This window comes from Juglans regia, chromosome 16, assembly GCF_001411555.2.
Source record: "Juglans regia cultivar Chandler chromosome 16, Walnut 2.0, whole genome shotgun sequence".
NCBI classification, from domain to species: Eukaryota; Viridiplantae; Streptophyta; class Magnoliopsida; order Fagales; family Juglandaceae; genus Juglans; species Juglans regia.
Genome location: NC_049916.1, coordinates 17,661,343 through 17,684,396, shown reverse-complemented (window position 1 = coordinate 17,684,396; position 23,054 = coordinate 17,661,343). Strand labels below are relative to the sequence as shown.

The following is a 23,054-nucleotide window of genomic DNA, read 5'->3' as shown; positions in this document are numbered from 1 at the left end:
CTCTTCAATAAAGAGGACTTTCTTCATATGACAAGTTTCAGACTTTGAGGAAAAAGTTTTTTTTGAAAAGAACATTGAAGAAAAGTTGGATAAAGGATAATATTTCCGTAACCGAAAAGGTAAAAGCAAAAAGAAAGATCAAAGCCTTGATATTAAAATGATAAGTGCTTGATACAAAAAAAGATTTATAAATTAATATGATTTAATATAATTTATTAAATATATTTTATAATAAAAATAATTTTATAATTTAACGTAATATATTTTGTGAGTTTATTTTTATATAATTTATTTTATATATAAAATATTTTTCAATTAAAAAATAAGATGGAGTTGAAGAATCTAGACACCTCAATAATGAAAATAAAAAGTAAAATTATAAAAACGAGCTAATGTTTCTTTTCCATACATTACTACTTTTCTGCTATCATTTACATTAGAATTAATAAATCAATTTAGATTATCTACAAAAAAAAAATATATATATATATATATAATTATATATTAGTGGAGGGGGGAATTTTCAATTTAGAAAGGATGGACATTTCTGCTAAACCCGTTCACATTTGTGAAAAAGCCGACCAGATCCTGCCTGTATGGCAAATACGATTTCCGCTTATCTCCCTCCCTTCTCGCTCTATTCCTCATGTAATGTTTCTCGTGCGCCGACGATGCCGTTGCGCCACCCTTCGAACCCTGCCCTTTCGATTGCGCTTTCCCAGTACCGGCCGAGACCCTCGCCTTCTCAACGTTGTCGTTCTTTCTACTTGCCGTCGTTTCGTTTGTCGGCTTTACGCCTCCGGATGGGTGGTTCAGAAGCACGAACGCGTCGTGGCCGTCGCTGTTGCTTCGCAGGACCAAGTCTCGGAACCTCCGCAGCTTTGAGAACCCCGTTGAGTTGCTCTTCTTGGAGAGCTCCTGCGGCGAAGCCTCCACCGCCTTACCGGACCACACGCAGTACGGACCCTCGCTCTCCAGTTCCTCTGATTCGGAGGATGAAGACGGCCGCGGAGGACCTCGCTCTCCCAAGAAAAGCTTCCTCAGTGGCGGTCGGAGAGGCGAGGACTTAGCGTCCTTAGCCTTTGAGTCGCCGTCGTAAACGTCGGCGAATAGAAGATCCTGGTTGAAGATAGGGTATACTGGGCGGATCTGGCCGTCGACGAATACATCGTCTGCGGAAATCGGAGATCCGTCGGGATTCGTGCAAGCGAAAGAGAACTCCTCCTCATCATCATCATCTTCATCTTCTTCTTCTTCCTCTTCACCATTTTCACCTGCTCCCGCAAATTCATCTCTTAATTCACCATTTTCGCCTGCTGCCGCCGATTCAGTAACCAACTCATCCAAAACTTTGCCTTTCGAGCATCCTTCATCTGCCGGCTCCTCAGACACGGAACCGAAAGCCTCGAATTTCAGCTTTGCACTAAAATCATCGCCAACTTTGGCGTCGACTTGTGCATATCGCGGGGTTGAAGGTTGATAAAGATGAACGCTGGGAGGCAACGATAATACAGAACCCGCTTGCATTTTTGCGTTTTTGCTCGTGTAAACCTGAAATAAACAATGATACAAAGTCCGAGGATGAGATTTTTTCGAGTATATATAGGATATGAGTTGGAATTAGTTGGGTGGTTTTAAATAGGTAGTTGGGGAGAAAGTCGAGTAAGCGAGGCCTTGGTTAACAAGGAACACGTGTTCACACATAAAGAAGCTGACGGATGCTATCGAATCGGAGCTGCGCACGTGTTTCGAAGGGGGTGGGTTCTAGAAGAGGCCAGCTTGTTTTTAGGATCGACTTATGAAAGGGTCAGAAAGGTTTATTTATTTATTATATTGATCAAAGGTGTGAAGAGGTGGATAGCTGGGTGAATCCAATTCCATGGGTCAGGGAAAGAGTAAAGGCTATAGTGCATGCCCATGTTGATGTAGGTGGTGGGTGGTATTATACATGTGATAGAAAGTCTTCTAATAAGAGTTGGCCCATTAAAATTTTCTTATTTTTCTCTCAAAATTTTTCTTTCTTTTTTTTTTTAATTTTTTTTCAATAAAAAAGTCATATAAACATTGATACGGGGTTTGATATACGAACTTACTTATACCTAATTAGGCTCTATGTAATATAATATCTAGTTTTTGGATTAATTACTTGTTGATTAAGAAAATAATTGTTTTAAGAAAATAATTGTTGATCGATCAACCTTTATATATTGTGTGGGTCCTAAGTACTGAATTAGATGACTTTTTTTTATCAATCGATTAGTTTATCATTCATTTGATAGGATTCTTATTAGTATGTGATGAAATGATTGACGAATGGAGGCATATCATTGGAGTATAAGTTAGTATCTCTTAAGTTTCAAGTAGCTAGATGGCAGCTAGCTCTAAACATGAAACTTAAGTGCATGGGTTGCTTTCTTGGTTACCGCGTGTTCGTTGCACCAACAAAGGAAGAAAAGAACGTCCTAAAAAGTGACACGTGAATAAGGTTCAACATCACTTAATTCCCAACACATCTGGAAGCAAGCATGCATGCATGCATATGTGTTTATATAATTGGGAATTTCTTCGCAATGCAATGGGTCGATCATCATATAATCTGCTATGAGAAAGCAAAGCAAATGCATGGTGGTCAAACAGACGCGGTTATATGTGCATGCACGATTACTTGTCTTGTTTGATCTCTTGTTTATCCGCGTGGCGTCTCCACGGTCAGTTTGTTCCAATACTTTTAAATATTGTTAGGTGTTGACAACAACTTCAACGTTCAACATCTTTCAATTAATCTAACTCTTGTTTTGTGTGAAAACTTATCCCTGCAAAATCTTTTGGGAATTGTTTCCATTATAACCCGTGCATGGTTCATCAGTACTCTCTCGATCAAATTAATTATTCTTATAATATATGAGTTTGAGGGTCTCAAATAAAAAAGAGATAGACACGTAAATGACTAAAAATATAAAAGATCTTCTCATATTTTAGATCGAGTAAGTTTTTCGAATAATATTAATTAATGTTGAATAATTATGTACGTTGGACCTACTGAATTCATATATCTATTAGTGTTTTCCGACGATGAAGTTCAAATAATAATTTGAGAACTTGATCAAGAATGACCGACAATAGTGCCGATGACTAAAGACTCTTACCGTACGTCAACGATGCGGTGGCCGGCGGGTGATAATATTCAAGCACTGGTAGAAGTTGGGGGGTTGCGGTTGATCTGGATATGGGCACAAGCATATAATATGACATGATTTTAATTACAGGCAGGTGCATGATAATATTAATTATATATATAGTCGTACGTGCATGGTGACATATATATATATATATCCATGCACTTCTTCTTCTGCTTGACCAAGTCTTGAATTCCTCCTCCAAGAAAACAGTGGAAAAAGAAATTAAGAATTGTCGACAGTACTGATGCATGGACTTTCTTTTTTTTTTCTTTTCCTTTTCTATTAATTTTGGGTCATTGGACTAAACATTAAAGGAAAGTATCCCTTTCATCATTTCATGTATGTTCCTGTTCGTCGTAGATTTTCTTGGATCAGGATTTTGCAGTTATTTTCATATTAAATCATTTTGTTTTTGTCACATCAATATTTATTATTTTTTGCCAGCATATATAATGCATATATATCAATTTTAATCATAGCAATTTTTTAACAAAGTGATCATAAAGGGTTGAGATGACAGCAGTTATTACTTCTATCAGGTATAAACACAACAAATATCATCCTAGATTAGTAGATTTATCATTTTTAACTCAGTTTTAGTAAAAAAAAAAAAAAATGTCAAGATCTATTTAATTTGAATTAAAAAAAATGGAAGAATCAATGAAAAAGAATGTAATAATATAAATTAGAAGGCCAAAGCGACCGATAATTCAAAGTCAAGTTTATATTATAACTGGTCATGTACTACGTACGTACGTCTCTTGAAATTATTATAAAAATTAATTATACCAATAAGACTTTCTCCAAATTCTAGAATAACCTGAGATTTTATTCACCAGTACTTAAATGAATTGCCTTATAATGAATTGTAAGGATTAAGGGAGTAACGATCCTTTCTAATCTAATATGTAATCTATGATTTCAAGTAAACCATGTAACTCAATTAATCAATGAGTTAAGTGTTTAATCATTTCTTTAATCAATATAGGAATAATTAACTTCTATTTGTGTTCCTATGAACTCCCTTACGAGGGCATGTTGCCTCTCAACTTCACCACCGGTATAGGTAAGGAGACTCATAAAAAAAAAAACATGTGTTATGTTAGTATTGATATGTTGAAAATTATAAAATCTAAAATTAAAATTGATAAAATGAGTATTATATATTTTTTATAAATAAAATTATAAATATACGTAACACTACTATATATTCTTTTGAAAAACAAACCAAGATCCAAGTTGAAAAGTGGGGTAAAGGTGGTGGTCCAATACTACTAGTAGTAGATCTAGAGCCTTAATTGTCAACTTGTGCATGGGAAAACCAAGTAATTAATTGACTGTTTAGCTTAGCACTTAAGGTATTTATTTATGCCTAATCTATTTCTACTGTACATAATTTATGAGCTTTAACAATTTTCTATACGTTTGACATTATTCTAATTTTATTAATATACATCATGCTACTTGTAATTAGTCATGAGGGACCATATTATAAATTCTTAGGTGTATTTTCGTTATTTTACCACAAAATTTAAAGAACTGTGGATATTCTAATTTTTTCCAAAACATTTAATTATTTTTAATTTACTAATTACAGTAGCAGTCCTATATAAAAAAAAAAAAATCGATTTTTACTTGCATGCGTACGTAGAATCAATTTTACTTTTTCTCGTACATCATCTCAATTTTTATAATAGAACATATGCTTTAGGTTCTCTTTCAAACATCACTCAAACTCGTGAAATAATTTTTAATTTTTTAATTTTTAATTTATTACCCAAACATGCCTAAATAAAATTTTTATAATGAATATTTAGTCAAACTTGACTGCCTAGAGACTTCAACGTGGGTGCCTGTTGCATACCACAATATTCCTTGTGGTTCAAGTGACTTGCCCTGCTGGGCAAGCCACGTTGACAAATTCTTGTACAACGATCAAATTGGGCAAGATTGCTGCGCCTTTTGACTTTGACCGCCAACAAGTCTTCGATGAGCTAGCGCGGTGACCAACAAGAACATTCCGAATCCGGGGATGGGATGGAGTAGGAACAAACTCCTCGTGCAAGTAACCAAAAGCAAAAGAAAACGAGCAAGTCATCCACGAGGGCCCTGACCAAGTACATTAACGTTCCAAAATCCATGCAAGTGGAACAAAGTCGTGCATGCTCAAATTCATGCATTTTGGGATCAACGATGTTTGGACGCTAGTGGAACAAATGTTTGTGAATGAGATTTTGATAAATAGTAAAAAAATATTTTAATATTAAGTCAAATAAAATATTTTTAAAATATAATACTAGCAATCACGGGTAGCCCAAATCTAGCCACTAATAGTGTCTTTTGACCTCCTGACACACTGGTCGCCATGAGGAGGCCCAAACCGATCACCTTTGGAAGCCCATATTGACATAGAACCTTATTCAACAATGGAAATATCATGATATCTGATTTTAGAATCCTTTCTATGAAAATTGAATGCAAGGATGGAAAAATCATGATATTCACCATTTTTTATTCCAACATAGAACCTTATTTAAGTAAGAACTTTCATACCTATTTCTAGTGATTAAATTTTGAATGAATGGCCTACGCCTCATAATCAAGTATCCATTAATTCAAGGAAACTCTTACTCTTTGTTAACATCGTGTTTTGTATGACTTTGAACCAAATTCTAGTAACTCAGGTCTTCAAAACTAGGCATACAAAAATGAAGTAGAAAGCAGTTGAGAGAGGGCATCCTTAGGGCCTAGAGTCTCTAATACCAAAGTTAATATAGTATTTTGGAAGTTTGTAAAATAATGAAAGAGTCTAGAGATCAGAGAGTTTTCTCGTATCTAAAAATTGCTATTCATATCGGGAGCTTAGGGGGACAGATCGTGCCTGCTCTGTGGAGTCCATGCCCTCTTTATTTTTCTTTTTGTCAGAATCTTTTTATGTGGCGTGCCTCTACGACGACGTCATTAATGTGACGTGTAGCTCTAGTAGTGGTGCTATTAATGCAGCGTGGTTTCTCGATTTGCCTTACACTGCTTGTGTCCTCGGTGGTCTATCGATATCACTTTGTAAAGGGATCGAGGGTCATCCTTACTTGCCGCTTGTTTACATGGGCACGTACTTAAAGGCTGGACTCTGTTCGAGTGATCCCCAGGACGTCGAGTCCCATCCCCCTGCAATATGCTCCCATATGGAGGTTGCATCCAGGAGAGTCTACATGTGGGCTGAGCCGAAGAGTCTATTTGTTCTGGGTTGGGCCTTCATTTCTTATTCATTTAGTTGCTCCTCTCAGGCCCATCAAGAAAGGGAGGAAAAACCCCTTACACTCTTAATACGAAATCGAATCCAAGAAGTTTTGTGCTTAGAGCTCATCCTAAACCTATCCATTGTCATTTGATAACGCCAAAACAAGTATATATTCATGTTCCCCCTAAAAATTTCCTCTATCCCCTCCTAAAACTTTGTTGCTTTTGAAAACAAGCAGAGATCTTTTAGACCAAATTAGTTGTGAAATTGCTCATCATTTTGTATAGAGTTTACCCAAATTTAGAGAATGCTAATCCAAGATGGAAATAAGATGGGATTCATCCACGGCAATTTGAATTTTAGTTTAGAAAATATATATATTTTTTAAAGTATATGATATAACTCTCTTTTTAAGAAAAACATATGATTTTCTAAAAATAATTCCCTTCTTCTAAACCCAACTAAAACAAATAAAATAAGTACCTTGTTTGACTTTGATGTAGGGGCAGGCAGTAGGGCACCAACTCCCCACCCTTGCATGGGCGGCAAGGGCAACCCCACCCGTAGGGAGAAAAAGGTGCGGGAGCGAGGGCGGAGGATGGGCTAGTATTGTAGGAATCTTGTCAAAACGACCATTCATTTTTCTTATCTGTAATACCATCAATTTAATTTTGCTTCTTATTGTAGGAGTCTTGCCAAAAAAAAATAAAAAATAAAACTTGAAGATCTACCATGGAGATGTGATTACAAATTTAGCACGAATAAATGCTTCAAGAGATGCAGATAATGATGTTTCAATATTTTATGCGTCCAAATTCATTTTAGATATTTTGTAATTTTTTTTAATATTTTGTACCATGACCCTAACTTAGAGTTTTATTGCAATCTCGTAACATTTTCATGAGCAATTGTACGATTATATATTATGTTTGAATTTCACATTTACTTCCTATTATTGGAACGAAACTTCATTTGTTCGAATGAGTACAACATGTTATATTCAAAACGGCCAAATTGCTATTCGAATGGTATAGCGCTAACATAGGATGTTCCAAAAGTTATCATATTAGTTAATACAACAAGTCATCATCCCATTTGAACGCATAACTTTTTTATTCGAACGAACCCACTTCTATCCGAACGTAAATATTTTGACCAAAAAAAAAAACTTCAAATCATAACGTAAATTGTTCAGAGCAAAGACGGTTCAATATTCAAACGCTCGTCCGAATGGGTATAACAAAGCAATCGAATGATAATCACTCATATTCGAATAGCAATGGCATTACCCGATTATGTTCAAATGAAAAGGCAATACGCCCAACCATTTACGGTCACATCGTTCGGAGGATTATAACCATTATTCGAACGTCGTTTGAATTTGGAACTTTCTTATTCGAACAGTTTGAGTTAATATTTGAACTGTAATTGCACATCATTGAACCATATATGGTCTTGATGTTTCAGTATCCAATTCTTTGAGAGCCAACCCTAAATATTTCTAGAGAGAGAAGATCTACCTTCTCTCTAGAAACCCAAACCGAAAACCACCTTTGGGGGGGGGGGGAGTGGGAGTTTCTGCTCCTCCCTCCCTCCCTCCTTCCAGATGCATTTTTCACCAAGTGTTTAATTTTCCAGTTGGTGTTTTGGTTTTGTTTTTATTTTTTCCAGTCAAAGCATGGAGAAGCGACGTTTGATATTTTTTAGTTGCCAGCGACCACCACGCTCCCCACTGCGAGATTCTTAAACTGTTGATATTTTAGACTGCCAAAGGTTTCGCCAAAGGGAGCGGCGCGTGATCCACACGCGTGGGTCAAAGTGCGAGCATGGCCTCCACGTGCCACCACACAGAGGGCTCTACTGCCACCACGTGCAACGTTTCTGGGGTCAGCTATCTCGATAGCTTCAGGATTGATGGTCCGACACACTCCTAGTGTGACGCGTGTCCTTCATGCGCCAGTACAACCTCCTTGATCAGTGTTTTTTTTTTTTTAGTTTTCAATGTATTTCAAGTTTCTGGTATGTTGTATTGATGTTTTTTTTCGATTTTTCCTATTTGTTTATGTTTTGTTGCTTGTGTTTGGTAAAAATAAAAAGAAATAGGCTATTGGACTTGTTGTCTATAGTAGAAGAACCTTCTCCTCCTTTAGAGGATGGGGGATGGTTTTTTCCGCTCCTCTTTTGGAGGATTGATGGTGGTTTTTTCTCTCCTCTTTTGAAGGACGGGGGTTGGTTATCTTGCTTTTACAAAGTATTATATTCTCAGGCAAACTGAGATTGAAATCTTTGTTCTTACAAAGTCTCATATCTTTGAAGGTTTTGTCATTAGAAAGTTTATAGAAGTTAAGACAACACTCATCACAGAGAAATTTGTGTGCGGGAAAAAACCAAACGGATGAGTAGTTTGACTTGTAATATGGGTTTTTTTTCTATATTTATCAGTCACAGCTATGACTTCAACTTCATTGAATGAAATGAAGTGTATTTCCCATAAAAAGAAAATATATATGATCTCGACAATCGAACGAAAGTCAATCCTATTTGAACTTGCACGTCTTCAATTTTTGAATGACTACGCATCCCCTTCGAACGTTTCTCAACCCATTTGGACATGATTAAAGTGTTCGAATACTGGCCTCATATCTAAAAATTCTAACAATATTCTATGTTTGAATAAAAGTTGGCCGCTGGAATTCTTTTTAGGGATGAAATGAATTCGTCTCGAAATTTTTTTCTGTTTGAACGAACTTCGAATGGGTCGGAAACATTTCATCCCAAAAGATATTTTTTGAGACGGAATTTTTTTCTCGTCCCAAATTTTCTTTCGTGACAGACCTATTGGGATGAATTAGGGACGAAATGTTTTCATCCCTAGTTGTTTTCTGGGATGAAATCCCACTCTTTTGGGACGAAATTTTTCATCCCAAAAGAGGGGTTTATTGTAGTGGCTACATTTTAAACCATTGTTTTTTTTTTTTTATTTGCTTATAGCTATGGAAGCCTTTTACAAGCACACTTAAAACTTTTCACATAGCAGCTTAAGGCTCTCTCCCTGACTTCGCATAGGGTGTTCTTCTCTGTCTAGATTGTCGACAGTACAAAGCATTGCAATAATAAGAAGTTTGCTAGGGGACTTTTTTGAGCACCCTGGCTTTTTACAGTGATGGAGGAAGGGCTGGAGGATTTGTATAACCAGCAATCACTGTCGAAAAAGGAAAATGAGGAGGTCTTAGTGGAGACAGAGCTGCTGGAGGAAACCATCACAAGGGGGAAAGATGTTTGATCATTTCTCTTCTTACCACCACTACAACAAGGAAGCTTTTAAGCAAACAATGCGAAAGATTTTGAGATGGATAAAGAGCATTACTTTTTGGAACTTGGTGCCAACGATGATTCTGGTGGAGTTTGAGGATGGTAGGGACAGAGAAAGAATCTGGGCAGAAGGTCCTTAGTCTTTCGACAAGAATCTGGTCCTCATGAAGGAACTAGAGGGTGACTTACAAATAACCTAGATACAACTACACGAAGTCTCTTTCTGGGTTCGCTTGTATGACCTACCTATACATGCCATGAGCGAGAGAGTGGGACTTTTAACAGGGGCAAACATTGGAAAGGTGGAGGAGGTGGATGCAGAGGAGGGCAAAGTGGCATGGGGAGAATTCCTTCAGATCAGAGTCAAGATGGACATCACTAAACCATTGATGTTGGGAAAAAAAGGTCAATGTGGGAGCCTTGGCACCAGCTGGGTCCATTTTGTTTATGAACGTCTACCAAACTTCTGTTATGCATGCGGCATGTGAGGACATGGTCACAAAGAGTGTGCTCCATGGAAGATGAGAGAGAACCACTTTGAAGAGGTGGGGCTGCCTTTTGGGCAGTGGATGTGAGTTGGTGAAAACTTTGGAAGATGGGGGGAGAAACGGGATAAACAACAAAGGGAAGTTCGACCTCCACCCCTGGCAACAAAGAAGCAAAGAATACCACCGCAAATAAGGGCGGCAAAGGAACCGTCGACGGCAGGAAAAGTCAGTGATGACAGAAATCCCGCTAAAAAGGACGTCATTTCAGTGGTGGCAACAGAAAAAGGGGCATGCGTTTTTAACAAAAATAAGGTTCAAGCCATCCAGGAAGACACGAAAGTTCTGCATGCACAACCCCAAAACACCAAAAAGGTAGTTACAGAAAGAGATAGGTCTGGGGGAGAGAAAACTATTGAACCAGCAGAAGAGGTTGCAAAGGGTAGAGGCACGACAGTTACACTAAAAGAGAAAGGGGTAACAGATCCACAGAGCCTGGTGGATGTGAATGAAAGGGCCTTGGTGGATTGTCCCGTACACCAACTTGGGGCCCATTCCATGAAATCAAAAGGAAAAAAAAAAAAGACAGAGGAGCGGTTACAATTCAACTGTCCAAAGCGCCCCAACAACCAACATAATAAATAAAAAAAGATGAGGGCCTTGTGGGGGAGTTAGCTCTGATCCCCTACAAAGCTCACATAAGAGACTGAAGGTTGACAGGTATGGAAAGGAAGATAACAAAGAGATATCGGCAGAGGCTGGTCACCCACCCCACCGGGGGCAATGAGGCTGCTTAGTTGAAACTCTCAGGGGCTTGGGAACCCTCGAGGAGTTAGAGCCTTTCATGATTTGATCAGGAAGGAAGGTCCTGATCTTGTGCTCATACAAGGGTCAAAAATTTCAGTTAGGAGAATGCAAGCACTAAAACACCACATCAGTGTTGTTTAGTAGTGGAAAGTGAAGGACAAAGTGGAGGACTTGCCATGTTGTTGCACAATGACATCAACCTAACGGTAACAAGCTACTCAAAATACCACATTAATGCATACATCATAGAAGCGTGGCCTGCCAACTAGTTTTTAACAGGTGTGTATGGATAGCATCTAGAAGGGATGAGACATGGAGCCTGTTGAGATCACTAAGGGAAATAGAAGGAAGTGCGACCTGGTCGGTCATGGGGAATTTTAATGAAATATTGAGTAGAGATGAGAAAGTGGTGGGAGAGAGAGAGACCAGAGAGGTAGATCTTTGCTTTTAGAACGATGATCAGTGATTGCCAATTAAAGGACCTGGGTTATGAAGGGATACCCAAAACCTGGTGCAATAAGAGAAGCCCCCCCAAGATAGAATAAGTGAATGACTAGATAGATGCCTAGCAGATTGGGCATGGTGCAATCATTTCCCATCTGCTAGAGTCATCCATGGAACAACAACTCACTCTGATCATATACCCATGATTTTGCACCTACATGGGGGGAGTTAGAACAGGAGAGATAAAAAGCTTTTCAGGTTTGAGGCAATGTGGGTAGAGTTTGAGGATTGTGAGAAGATCATAGCAGATGTTTGGAAGGATGATGCAACTAATATGGATTTTGAGGCCCCGATGAACAAAAATGACAATTGTAGCAGGAGTTTAACAACATGGAACCACAAGGCTTTTGGGAATATTCACAAAAACATTAATCAGGCTAGAGTCAGGCTTTAGCATCTACAAGCAGGTGACCCAACTGGCCTCAGAATTGGAGAACAACAGGTAGCTCGAGCAAATTTGCAGCGTTGGCTGGAGAGGGAAGAAATTGTGTGGCGCTAGAGATCCAAGTCCCTTTGGTTGAGAGAAAGGGACTAGAATACAAGATATTTTCACCATAAAGCCTCACAGAGGAGAAGGAAAAACAAAATTGAAGGGATCGTTGATGATGCAGGAATATGGCAAGTGGGGGATAGGAGAGACAAAGATATCCCTGAGTACTTTCAGAATATCTACACAGCCTCTACATAGCAAGGTGAAAGAAGTAGTGACTTGGAGTGTTTGGTTGACTTAGAGGGTTGGGTAAGTGAGGAAATGAATCAGATGTTGAGTCAGGCTTTTAATGAGGAAGTCGGGAGAGCCTTGCAACAAATGCATCCCACAAAAGCACCTGGCCCGGATGGGATGGCACCTATTTTTTACCAGACCTATTGGAAAAATGTTAGGGAGTCAATAACTTCTGTTGTATTGCTTGTTCTAAATACTGGTAAGTTCCCTAGCTCTCTTAACTACACTTAAGTCAATTTGATTCCAAAGAAGACTAGGCCTGAAAAGGTTGCAGACTATCGCCCCATAAGCCTTTGCAATGTGGCTTATAAGTTGATGGCAAATGTCCTTGCAAATAGACTAAAACTAGTCCTTCCACACATTATATCAGACTCTGGAAGTGCCTTTGTTCCAGGAAGGCTAATCACGGACAATGTCTTAGCGGCTCATGAGGTAGTGCATTTTTTAAAAAAAGAAGGAGTGGGGAAAACTGGTTATATGTCTATCAAGCTAGATATGAGCAAAACTTATGATAGATTAGAATGAAATTTCCTTGAACAAACCATGCACAAGATGGGGTTCCATGCAAAATGGGTAAATCTGATTACGAGTTGTGTTAGAACAGTGTCTTATTCAATTCTCATCAATGGGGTTCCTAAGGGACCTGTCTTTCTTTAGAGAGGTCTAAGGCAAGGTGACCCGTTGTCACCCTACCTCTTCCTCCTTTGTACTAAAAGCCTCATCTCATTATTGCAGAGAGTTGAAGTTAGTTAACAGGTAATAGGCATCAAGATATGTAGAGGGGCCCCACGTATTAACCATTTTATATTTGCAGATGATAGTCTATTGTTCAACAAGGCCACAATGTAGGAAAATGCCAACATCCAAAAACGGTTAGAGAGCTATGAGAAAGCATTGGGTCATAAAGTTAATCAAGACAAAACAACAATGGTGTTCAGCAAAAATGTGAGTGCTGCACAGTAGAAGGACACAATGGCCTACTGGGATGTACAAGGGGCTCTCCAACATGAGAAATACTTAGGTCTACCTCCCATGGTAGGCAGAGCCAATAGAGAGATTTTCTCAGATATCAAAAATAAAGTGTGGCTAGAAACTGCAGAACTAGAAGGAGAAACTGTTATCACAGGGTGGAAAGGAGTTCCTTATCAAAGCAGTTGTGTTGTCCATACCCACATACTCAATGAGTTGCGCCAAGATTCCTGATACTTTATGCACTAAGCTAACAACTAATGGCTAGCTTCTGGGTCAAAAAAGGAATGAGTGAAAAATCCATTGGGTTAGCTGGTCCAAGATGTGTGCACCAAAGTCAGAAAGGGGGATGGGCTTTAAGGATCTAAAATCTTTTAATATGGCCCTTCTTGCAAAGCAAGGGTGGCGTATCCTGCAAGAGGAATCATATTTACTGCATAAAGTCTATAAAGCCAAATATTTCCCTCCTGGTCATTTCCTAGATGCAGGCTTAGGACAGCAACCTTCCTATGCACGGAGAGGAATATGGGAGGCCAAAGACAAGCTGAAACAAGGATGTATCTGGAGGGTGGGAAATGAAAGATCAATTTATATATGGTCTGATAACTGGATAACTGGTTTCAAGCCATTGAGCTACAACTTCAGGGAGTCTAAACTTTCCAACAGGAATGACACAGTTTTTTATCTCATTGACCAACATACCAAGCGGTGGGACTTGGAAAAAATCAGAAGGCTATTTCAACCACAGGTAGCAGCAGAAATCCTGAAGATTGATTTGGGAGCAGGTGAACATATGCAGACAAACTAGTATGGGGAGAAACAAAAGATGACAAATACTGTGTAAGAGGTGCTTATAGGCTGTTCCAAGTCAGGGATAATGCAGGGGAGAGTTCCAGTGTGAGTCGATAGAAGAGAGTGTGGAAGGCAATATGGAGGATGTAAGTCCCCCTCAGAGTCAAACTTTTTGCTTGGAGAGCTTGTAAGGAGAGTCTTCCCACGAGAACCAACCTGACACATAGGAGGGTGTTATCTGATAACTCTTGTCAACTCTGTCATTAGGAACCAGAGGATGCATCACATGCTCTAGCTTTCTGCCATCAACTAGAAGGCTGCTGGAACAAGTTACCACTGGTCCCTCATGTTAATGCCACTGAGAGAAACAAAAGTTTTAAAGATATCATGTATCAGATTTGTAAAGGGGCAGGAGGGAAGATTTAAAATCCTTTGTAATGATGGCATGGAGTTTCTAGTACAGAAGGAACCAAATGGTACATGAAGGCAAGATCCCATCGCCAAAACAAGCACTGGAGCGTGCTATCACACTGCTTAAGCTGCACCAAAAAATGAAACAAAAGCCAGAGATGAGAGCAAGATTGCCAATTGGGTGGGAAAAGCCATCACCAGGAGTGTTGAAACTCAATGTTGATGGAGCTATCTTCAATGACCAACAAGGGGCAGGGGTAGGCATAATCCTTCGAGATGCAGTAGGGGAAGTCCTTTTGGCTGTGAGTAAGAAGGGTCATGCGGTTAATGACCCACCAGACGTAGAACTGTTAGCCATGCTAAGAGGACTGCAACTATGCATCCCTTTAGGAATCGAGGAACTTATTCTTGAAAGTGACTCACTACTGATGATTACACAACTGCAAGAGAAAGAAGAGTCTTGGTCTCTACTAGGGAATATTATAAAGGAAACCAAACTTCTCATGGCTAGGTTCTACTGCTGCACAATTCAACATGTTGGGTGTAAAGGAAATGAAGCAGCTCATAGTTTAGCTAGATATGCTTGGCATATAGATGATATCTCAATTTTGTGGGAATCTTTCCCCAAGGTCATTCAACAAATTGTATGGGTTGACAAATTTTTGTAATAGCTTGACTACTTTCAATGAAGTTTATTTAAGTTATAAAAAAAAAAAAAAAAAAAAAAGCTTATCACATGCTGGAATGAGTGAAGAAATGAAACTGAAGATTAAAAAACTACATCTTCTTGAGTTGTTGCTACTAATTACTATGCCGCAGACAATATTCGGAATTCGTTAACGTTTTCAACAGTTACAAAAGACGACTATGCTAAATCTAGTATCAATTGTGCCGAAATATTGCATCTTTCTATTCTTTTGTTACATAGTGAATCACATTTCCTATTTCGTGTTTCTATTTGTGTTCTCCACAAATTGTCGCTCAACCGAGATATTTTGTATAATGACCCCACAACAAGCAGTGTGTTACATACATGATTTGTAAGTAACATAATTCTATCATATTTTTACAGAAAAAAGTGTCTCATACGTGTCAAGCATATTTTTGAGTTGTCCACCTTTAGAACCAAACTTAAGGTACGTTTAGGAACGCAAGTTACACAAGTATTCTCAATTATTCTTAGATATTTCCTTTCCAAAAATTACTTAAATACAAAATATTTTCAATTTCAAATCTTTAACTTTTGCATTAACCTATTACCTAATCATTACAATTTTTCAAAGCTCCCAAACAAAATACAAAAAATAAAACAATTTTTTTAAATTTTACAACAAAAATTATATTAAAAAATTATATTCAAACACTTTTTAATTTTATAATATTTTTATTCAGCTTTTTTATTCTTTTCCAAAAACTAATAGAATATTTTAACTCAAATTATTTCACTACCATTCAAAAATATTTTGAAATATTCTAGGTATCACCTTAGTTGATTCTAATCTAATTACATTGGATTACAAAAAAGGAACAACATATTCGAAACAAGTTTAGACACTTTAAATTGGAACACAAATATTGACATTACATGTTACTTAATATGTTTCACTAAAATAGAGGCAACCAACTTCGAGATTTTACTTTTAGTTTATCATTAATTTCTCAAAGACCGATATATATATTATATATATATATATATATATATATTGAAAGTTTTTAAGAAGAGTAATACTAAGTGTAAGTCTCAAATGCATCAATCTTACGTAAGTATTTTTAAAAGAGTGGATCCTATTAAGAAAAAGTAAAAATTTTATACTTTTTACGATGAAAAATTCCATTTATAAAAAATTCAACGAAAAATACGACTCTTTAATTTTCTTCATTCAAAAAGTAAAACGCAACTTGGCTAAGAGCATTCATCACCTATTGACTAGTATCATTGATTGATCGGGTATCCAACCATTCCTTAGTGGTTTAAGCTTGGCCACCAAATGGGCGGTGGCCAAAGCTATATATGCCCACTCGTGGTGAGTAGCTAGCCATGAAGTAGAAGACGTCCCCTCAATGTGCTGCTTCTTTTAGTTTTTTAAATAAATTATTATAATTATATGTTTTTCTAAATTAATATTTTTTTTTTCAAATAAGAAAAAAATAATTTTCAGGTGACAATTTGTAAAACTGTGGATTTATTTTTGTTAATTAAGGTGGTCGATATTTCTATTGGAGGGACTTGATAAAAACTCATCGTGCCATGAGGTGCTCAGATTGGATTGAGAAATACTCTCAACCCATCTTATATCATCTCATCATTATAATTTTTATAAATTTTCATATAAAAATCAATAAATAATTCAAAATTTTCAAATCTTAAAACAATAATAATATTAAAAAAAATATTCTAAAAATATTTTATTTAACTTTTAACTTTCAATTCAATTCATCTCATCTCGACTTACTATCCAAACCTAACTTTATAAGGATAAAAACTCAATCCGGACAAAGCACGAAGGTTTATTAACCAAGTTTTATTTTTCAATAATAGGGTAACTTTTATTATTGAGTAAGAAAGGCCTTAGCCAAGCACACAGAGTTCACAAGAAAAAAACACCTAAACAGAACAAAGAAAAAAGACACAAACTTTTAAAAGAAGTATTAGGAGGACAAAGTATAGCACCCATTGATTGATAAGTATTAACTTCCAACATTTAGATCCTATTATAAGCAAATACGCATTCCCACTAATTAGCGGAAAAGAAATTTTTTTCAAATTAGTGATTGTCCTTAGAACTAATGATACACTTGGAATTCTTTTACAACTTATTTTATAATTAATTTACGCAATCATGCTATTAAGATCTTCTTTGTACAGGTTGGAAAGGGAGAAGTCATTCATGACCCACTGTGACAATTTGGACCTTGTTGATGTCATTTGGAGCCCCCCATTGTGGTTCCGCAATGGTGATACAATATCTATACGTACGTTCATTTCAAGAAATAGAAAGTAAATACAGTAACTATAAATAGAGAAAGAGATGCACAAATTTAAGTGGTTGGCCATAAGGCCTACATCCACATGTCGTATAGGGTGCAAATCGATTATATTGGGAATATTTTATAGTCTCTCGTATCTCTCATATCTTACTGTACAAATTGAGTCGATGATCTCTACTGCCTAAAGAAAATAACCCCTGAAGCTTTAGACTTGACGTCTAGAGGTTGCAAAAGCCCTCTCTCGATATCTGATCTCATATTCCTTTTATTCCTCATTGGGTGTAGAGAACTCCTCATTATGTCACCTCATTGTCTCCTTTTTCGCATTTAACTCTCCATTCCTCTCTTTCCTCCTATCAGTTCTCCTCTGTTTTTCCTGACACCCTTTTTTTTCTTTATCTTGTCCCCTCTCTATCTCTTCCTTTCTTCCTTTAGTCTTTTTTTCCCTTTAGTATCCTGACGGTGATCTTCTAACGGACTGGGCCCTCTATATTGGGCCTGGGATATGTTATCCCTTCCACAGGTCACTTCATTAAAAATAGTTTCGATTCCACATAATTATCAATTGAAAATATAAAAAAAAATTGTAGAAAATTTATAAATGATCATTTTCCGTTCTGATTTTGTATTTCACGTTTAATTTATCATTAGGTCCCATTTGGTTATACAGTTCAGATGAAATGTTAAAAATTGAATAAAATATTATTAGTATATAATTTTTTAATATTATTCTTTATTTGAGATTTAAAAAAGTTGAATTATTTATTATATTTTGTGTGGGAGTTTGAAAAAATTGTAATGATAAAATAAGATAAGATGGGATGCGATAATTTTGTATATCCAAACCGGCCTAGTGAAAAATTAAACAAGTAGTCGATTCTGATCATTTTCAACTGAAAAGAAAAAACAAAACAAAACGTAAATCCCACTAAAACATCTTGCTTTCTAAGTTTAAAGGCTTTCCTCTTATCCCACGCGTTCATTCACGTATGTACCCTTTCCGTACGTCTTGTCCAATGCATTTTGTATTTTGCCAAATGTTGCTACTACTGCTGCACACAATATGGTAAATTTCAATTTAACATCCGTTAGGCTGTGACTGTTTGTGATAAAAATAAATAAATCCCTAATAAGAACTTAACCAAAATAGAAAATGATAAAATAACAAAGACAAGCGTTACATTCACATAAAAATTACATAAAAGTAAATTTATATATAATTGACATTCATGTGATATATTAAATCTATTTTACAGTAAAAATAACTTTACAATCTGACGTACTATATGCATTCACATCAATTTGCAAATTTACTTTTGTAAAATATCTTCATCACCACAAGAGAAATCAAATCTAATATCTAAATAATAATACAAAACTCAAATGTGTTGCTCTCTTTTTTTTTCCTTTTTTTCTCAAGTGATAAATAATTAATGGTACATCAAATTAAAAGGAAAGAAACAAAATGAGGTGGCGAGGCTTCTCAACAAATACCCATCGTAACAAATACATAGACAAAAGTAACTTTTTGAGAAAAAAGAAAAGAAAAGAAAAGAAAATAAATTAATACAAAAAAATTGATGATCTGGACTGATCATTTTCCTTGGCTGATGTTCTAAAATAACAATCCACTAGCTAGGCGAAACGCACCTAGTGTTGTCTGTAACGCTTTACTGTTGCAGCTAATAACTCATCTCCGGCAGTGAGCCTCAACATCTGTATAAATCTTGGTCGCGAGATCTTGAGTGCCTGTCATGACCATGAACATACAAACCAAACCACAATCATAAGACAGAAATCTGAGAAAACAAGCACATAGAAAAAGAAAAAAGTTTGCAGCTTTTTTGCAATTAATTAAGCACATCCAACATAAAGAATTTGATAGACTCACCCGAAAATCCTTGTGAGATTTGTGAATCAATGCCATTTTACAAGGACTTAAGGTCCTTGAAAGTACGGACATTAGAGCAGGAATACTCATCCATGGCGTGGATGGTCTCGGATTATTTGGCTGCAAATTCGGAATACCTGGCCATTTTAATAAAAAAAATTAATTGTTTAATAATAGATTCTATTTTTTTTTAAAATGATTGTGCAACGTTACTTTAAGATTGTACCTAGAATTATTAAAAAAAGGAAAGGCTCGATGGAAACAATTAGAAAGTTAATTAAGCAAAGGCATTAATTAGTTACTTACGCGTTAAGCAATGATCAGGGACCTTGAAAGTTATGATGTAAGCGGGAAGGATGTGCGAATTCATGAAAGCACTCCAGACGATGTATCTTCTGGGAGCCGATGGCTTGTCAACGCCGGAGTCGAAATTTCGTGAACTTGGATGAGACTGCTCGGAACCAGGACAAACGGTTTCCATGTTCCCCATTATCACCCGGCATAGCAGAACATGCCTCAACCCATCTTCATCTACCGCAGAGGATGCGGCACTGTGTAGTTAATTATTCAAACATAAGCTACCAGATTGATGCAATTGTGAACAATTTTAATCTTTAGTCTTAAAAAAAGGATATATATGCTATTCTATGTAAAACTATAAAAGAAGATACAACTGTTTCGTCTACAAAACAAAATAAATATATGAGATGATTTTAGATAAAATACTATTAAAATATTATTTTTTAATAATATTATTATTTTAAAATTTAAAAAATTAAATTATTTATTATATTTTATATAAAAATTTAAAAAATTTATATGAGACGAGACGTTTCTGTATTCAAACTTATAAAAGTATCTTTTATTTAAAATATCATGATATTGAGAAGTATCTTTTATTGAAACGTTATTTTCATGAATTTGTTCTACGAGCCTTTATAGATTCAGCTGATTGTCTATATACTAAGAGAAATTTTATTTGCAGTCCCCATTTAGGAATTGCATGTGCAGACCCTTTACTAAATGAGAAAAATCATCATTTCAAGAAAGATAGTTTTATAATTTTAAAAAAAATTAAAGATAAAATTATCTAGGCTTGTATTATAGTCCCCATTGAGACTCTATCTAGCATTGCTCATATACTAAACGATATAACACACGTCAATTAACATAGAAAATATTTTTATTTTGAATCTTGCAACGATTATTTGGTTACCCCTCGAATATGGCAATCGGTAAAGACCTGGATTAGAAGACATTTCATGAGATTTTCGATGCTTTTGAGACGTACCCATCAATGGCAAACTTGGCAGGAGCCAAATGGAGCCCAAAACCATAGGACGGACCGTGCGAAGGCCTCGCACACCGACTAAATCCGTACTTGACGATCTCCCGAATATCGTCCCTCGTGCCGCCATACCATGCGTACCTCGTGTTGGCGTCTCCGCCGCACTTGTTCGCCATCGCCTCAGAGAAAATCCGGAACGAGTCCAGCCTCGCTTTCTTGGACGCCAAGCCAGATGAAGTAGTTGGAGAGCTCTTGTGCATCGCCACCACGTCGGTATCCTTGGAAATATCTCCCATGCCGTGAAGAAACACATTCTTGATCACATCGTGCTCTATGCTCCCTTCTCCGACCGCCGCCAACCCGTCCCGCGCAAACAAACCTTGAGATGTCGGATGAGGAGATGGAGGAGTCGATTCTTCGATTACGGACCCGGCATCGGATATTTCATCATCATCTATACTCTCAGAGATTTGGCTTTCTCCCTCAATTATTTCCTCCATTGATTCTCTCTTCTTTATCTTAATAAAGCAAAAGTTTCTCTTTCTCCAAATTTATAAGACAATCTTGGGAAGGAATTGCTGAATTAATTAAGAAAGAATCAACGGAGAAGATAAAGGAAATTTGAATTAAACAACAGATAATATTAAGGAATTACAACCGACTCATGAGCTAGAACTGGGATGGGAGAGCAGACAGCTGGCCGATCGAGGTTGAAGAAAAGAAAAACAACACAAAGAAGGATCGAAGCCTCTTGAAGATTGTGGTGATAGGATTATATATATATATATATATATATATAATTACAGGTAGAAAGATATAAATGTCTTCTAAAGCACATCGCTTGGAGAGAAAGCGAATAATGCAGAGAGAGACAGGCGGTGGGTGGGGCTTCTGTCGTTTGAGAACACGTACATATTTCGTGCCGCCATTATAGTCTCCCACGGTTTTCTTTGACTTTGTAGGGATGGGGCTTTAACTTTTACATTTACTGTGGGAAGCTACTTGAATGCCGCTCTTTAATAGGATAGGATCGTACCGATACTCTTTCGAATCAAATTATGCTATATAGACCGTGTATGGTGGCGTAAAGATCTTAAAAATAATAATATTTTTTGATCATTTAATAAGAATATTTTCTATTAGGAGATAAATGATATGTTCAGTTTTATAATATATAAGTTTTATATATTCTTTTTTAAAACAAATTAGAAAAATCTGAAAATTATACAAAAAAATTATATTTTAATAATAAGTCTTATTTTTTTAAAAAAGAAGTGAAGTATACATGATTTATATATTCTAAAACTGTACGTAATATTATTTTGATTCAAAACTATATAGACCTATTTTTTTAAAAAAGAAATGAAGTACACATGATTTACATATTTTAAAACTATACATAACATTATTTTGATTCAAAACTATATAGATCAATCTAATTTTAAATTAGAATATATATATATATATATATATTTAGAGTTTTACCCCTACTTTTAAAATGGACATTTAAGTCATTATAATTGAATATACAAGTTGACATATGTCAACAATAACAGATATTATTATCTATTGTAGATTTTGTAAAAGCCTTATGAATGGTACATATTGACGAGGGTGAATCAGTAGCTATGAATTAAGAAATGGTAAGAAACGGTAACTCGTTCATAACTTATATCAATTTATCTTATTTTATTTTATTTAATTATTATAATTTTTTTTTTAAATTTTTACATAAAATAAAATAATTAATTAAAATTTAAAATTTAAAAATAAAAATAATATTAAAAAATTATTTTAATAATATATTATTTAATTTTTAATTTTAATCTCAACCAACCCATATATCTCATCTCTATCTCCCAAAAGTAAAAACAAACAAACGAGACCTTTTTAAGTGTAGACGTGGAATCGTGGATTGGTTTGAAATTGTCTCTCTTTTACTTCCAAGGCAAGTTACCTGCGCGCTGGTTCTTTTTTTTTATTATTATTATTATTATTTCCATATTGTGCCCCATTAATTTAATTATTCATTTTATTTTATTTTTTTATATTTTTTGTATTTTTTGGATTTCTGTGTGTTTTTAGTATATTTTTTAAATATTAAAAAAATTCAGTAAACTACTTTCAACTCATCTCAACTCATCATTACAACTTTTTCAAATTTCAATACAAAATATAATAAACAATTCAATTTTTTCAAATCTCAAAATAATAATAATATTAAAAAATAATATTTTATCAATATTTTATCAACTCAACTCAACTCAACTCAACTCAACTCACTTCAACATCCAAACTCACCCTAAATATAAACGCTCAAAAGCGTCTTTTCAAAAAGCATTATCCTTAAAATAGTGTATGGAAGGCCCTTTTGCCGCACCTTTGGATTTTGGTGTGGTATGTGATGATGCAAGATTGGCATGTCCAGTACGTATTGCGTGACGTAGACTTGTATAAGTGCAA

The 23,054-nt window shown here is 36.0% G+C and overlaps 3 protein-coding genes across 4 annotated transcripts; 1 reads left to right on the top strand and 2 right to left on the bottom strand.

The window, feature by feature from the left end:
* Positions 1–385: 385 nt before the first annotated feature.
* On the bottom strand, positions 386–1,592 carry LOC108986760. Its single transcript, XM_018959501.2, has one exon. It carries the CDS (start codon positions 1,525–1,527, stop codon positions 529–531), a length of 999 nt encoding a protein of 332 aa, XP_018815046.2. The 5' UTR covers positions 1,528–1,592; the 3' UTR covers positions 386–528.
* A 12,894-nt stretch (positions 1,593–14,486) lies between these two features.
* Positions 14,487–15,092, top strand: LOC108986765. Its single transcript, XM_018959506.2, has one exon. The coding sequence runs from the start codon at positions 14,487–14,489 to the stop codon at positions 15,090–15,092; it is 606 nt and encodes a 201-aa protein (XP_018815051.2).
* Positions 15,093–18,229: 3,137 nt separating this feature from the next.
* LOC108986755 (probable inactive poly [ADP-ribose] polymerase SRO2) lies at positions 18,230–21,348 on the bottom strand. 2 transcript variants are annotated; one of them, XM_018959497.2, is made up of 5 exons: positions 20,595–21,348; positions 19,610–19,854; positions 19,304–19,440; positions 19,063–19,161; positions 18,230–18,464 (listed from the first exon to the last, which is right to left on the bottom strand). In XM_018959497.2, the coding sequence occupies exons 1-4, from the start codon at positions 21,089–21,091 to the stop codon at positions 19,063–19,065; spliced, it is 978 nt and encodes a 325-aa protein (XP_018815042.1). In that variant the 5' UTR covers positions 21,092–21,348; the 3' UTR covers positions 18,230–18,464. The 2 variants fall into 2 exon arrangements, with proteins under 2 accessions (XP_018815042.1, XP_018815041.1); XM_018959496.2 differs by having other exon boundaries at positions 18,230–18,461.
* Between the last annotated feature and the right edge of the window lie 1,706 nt (positions 21,349–23,054).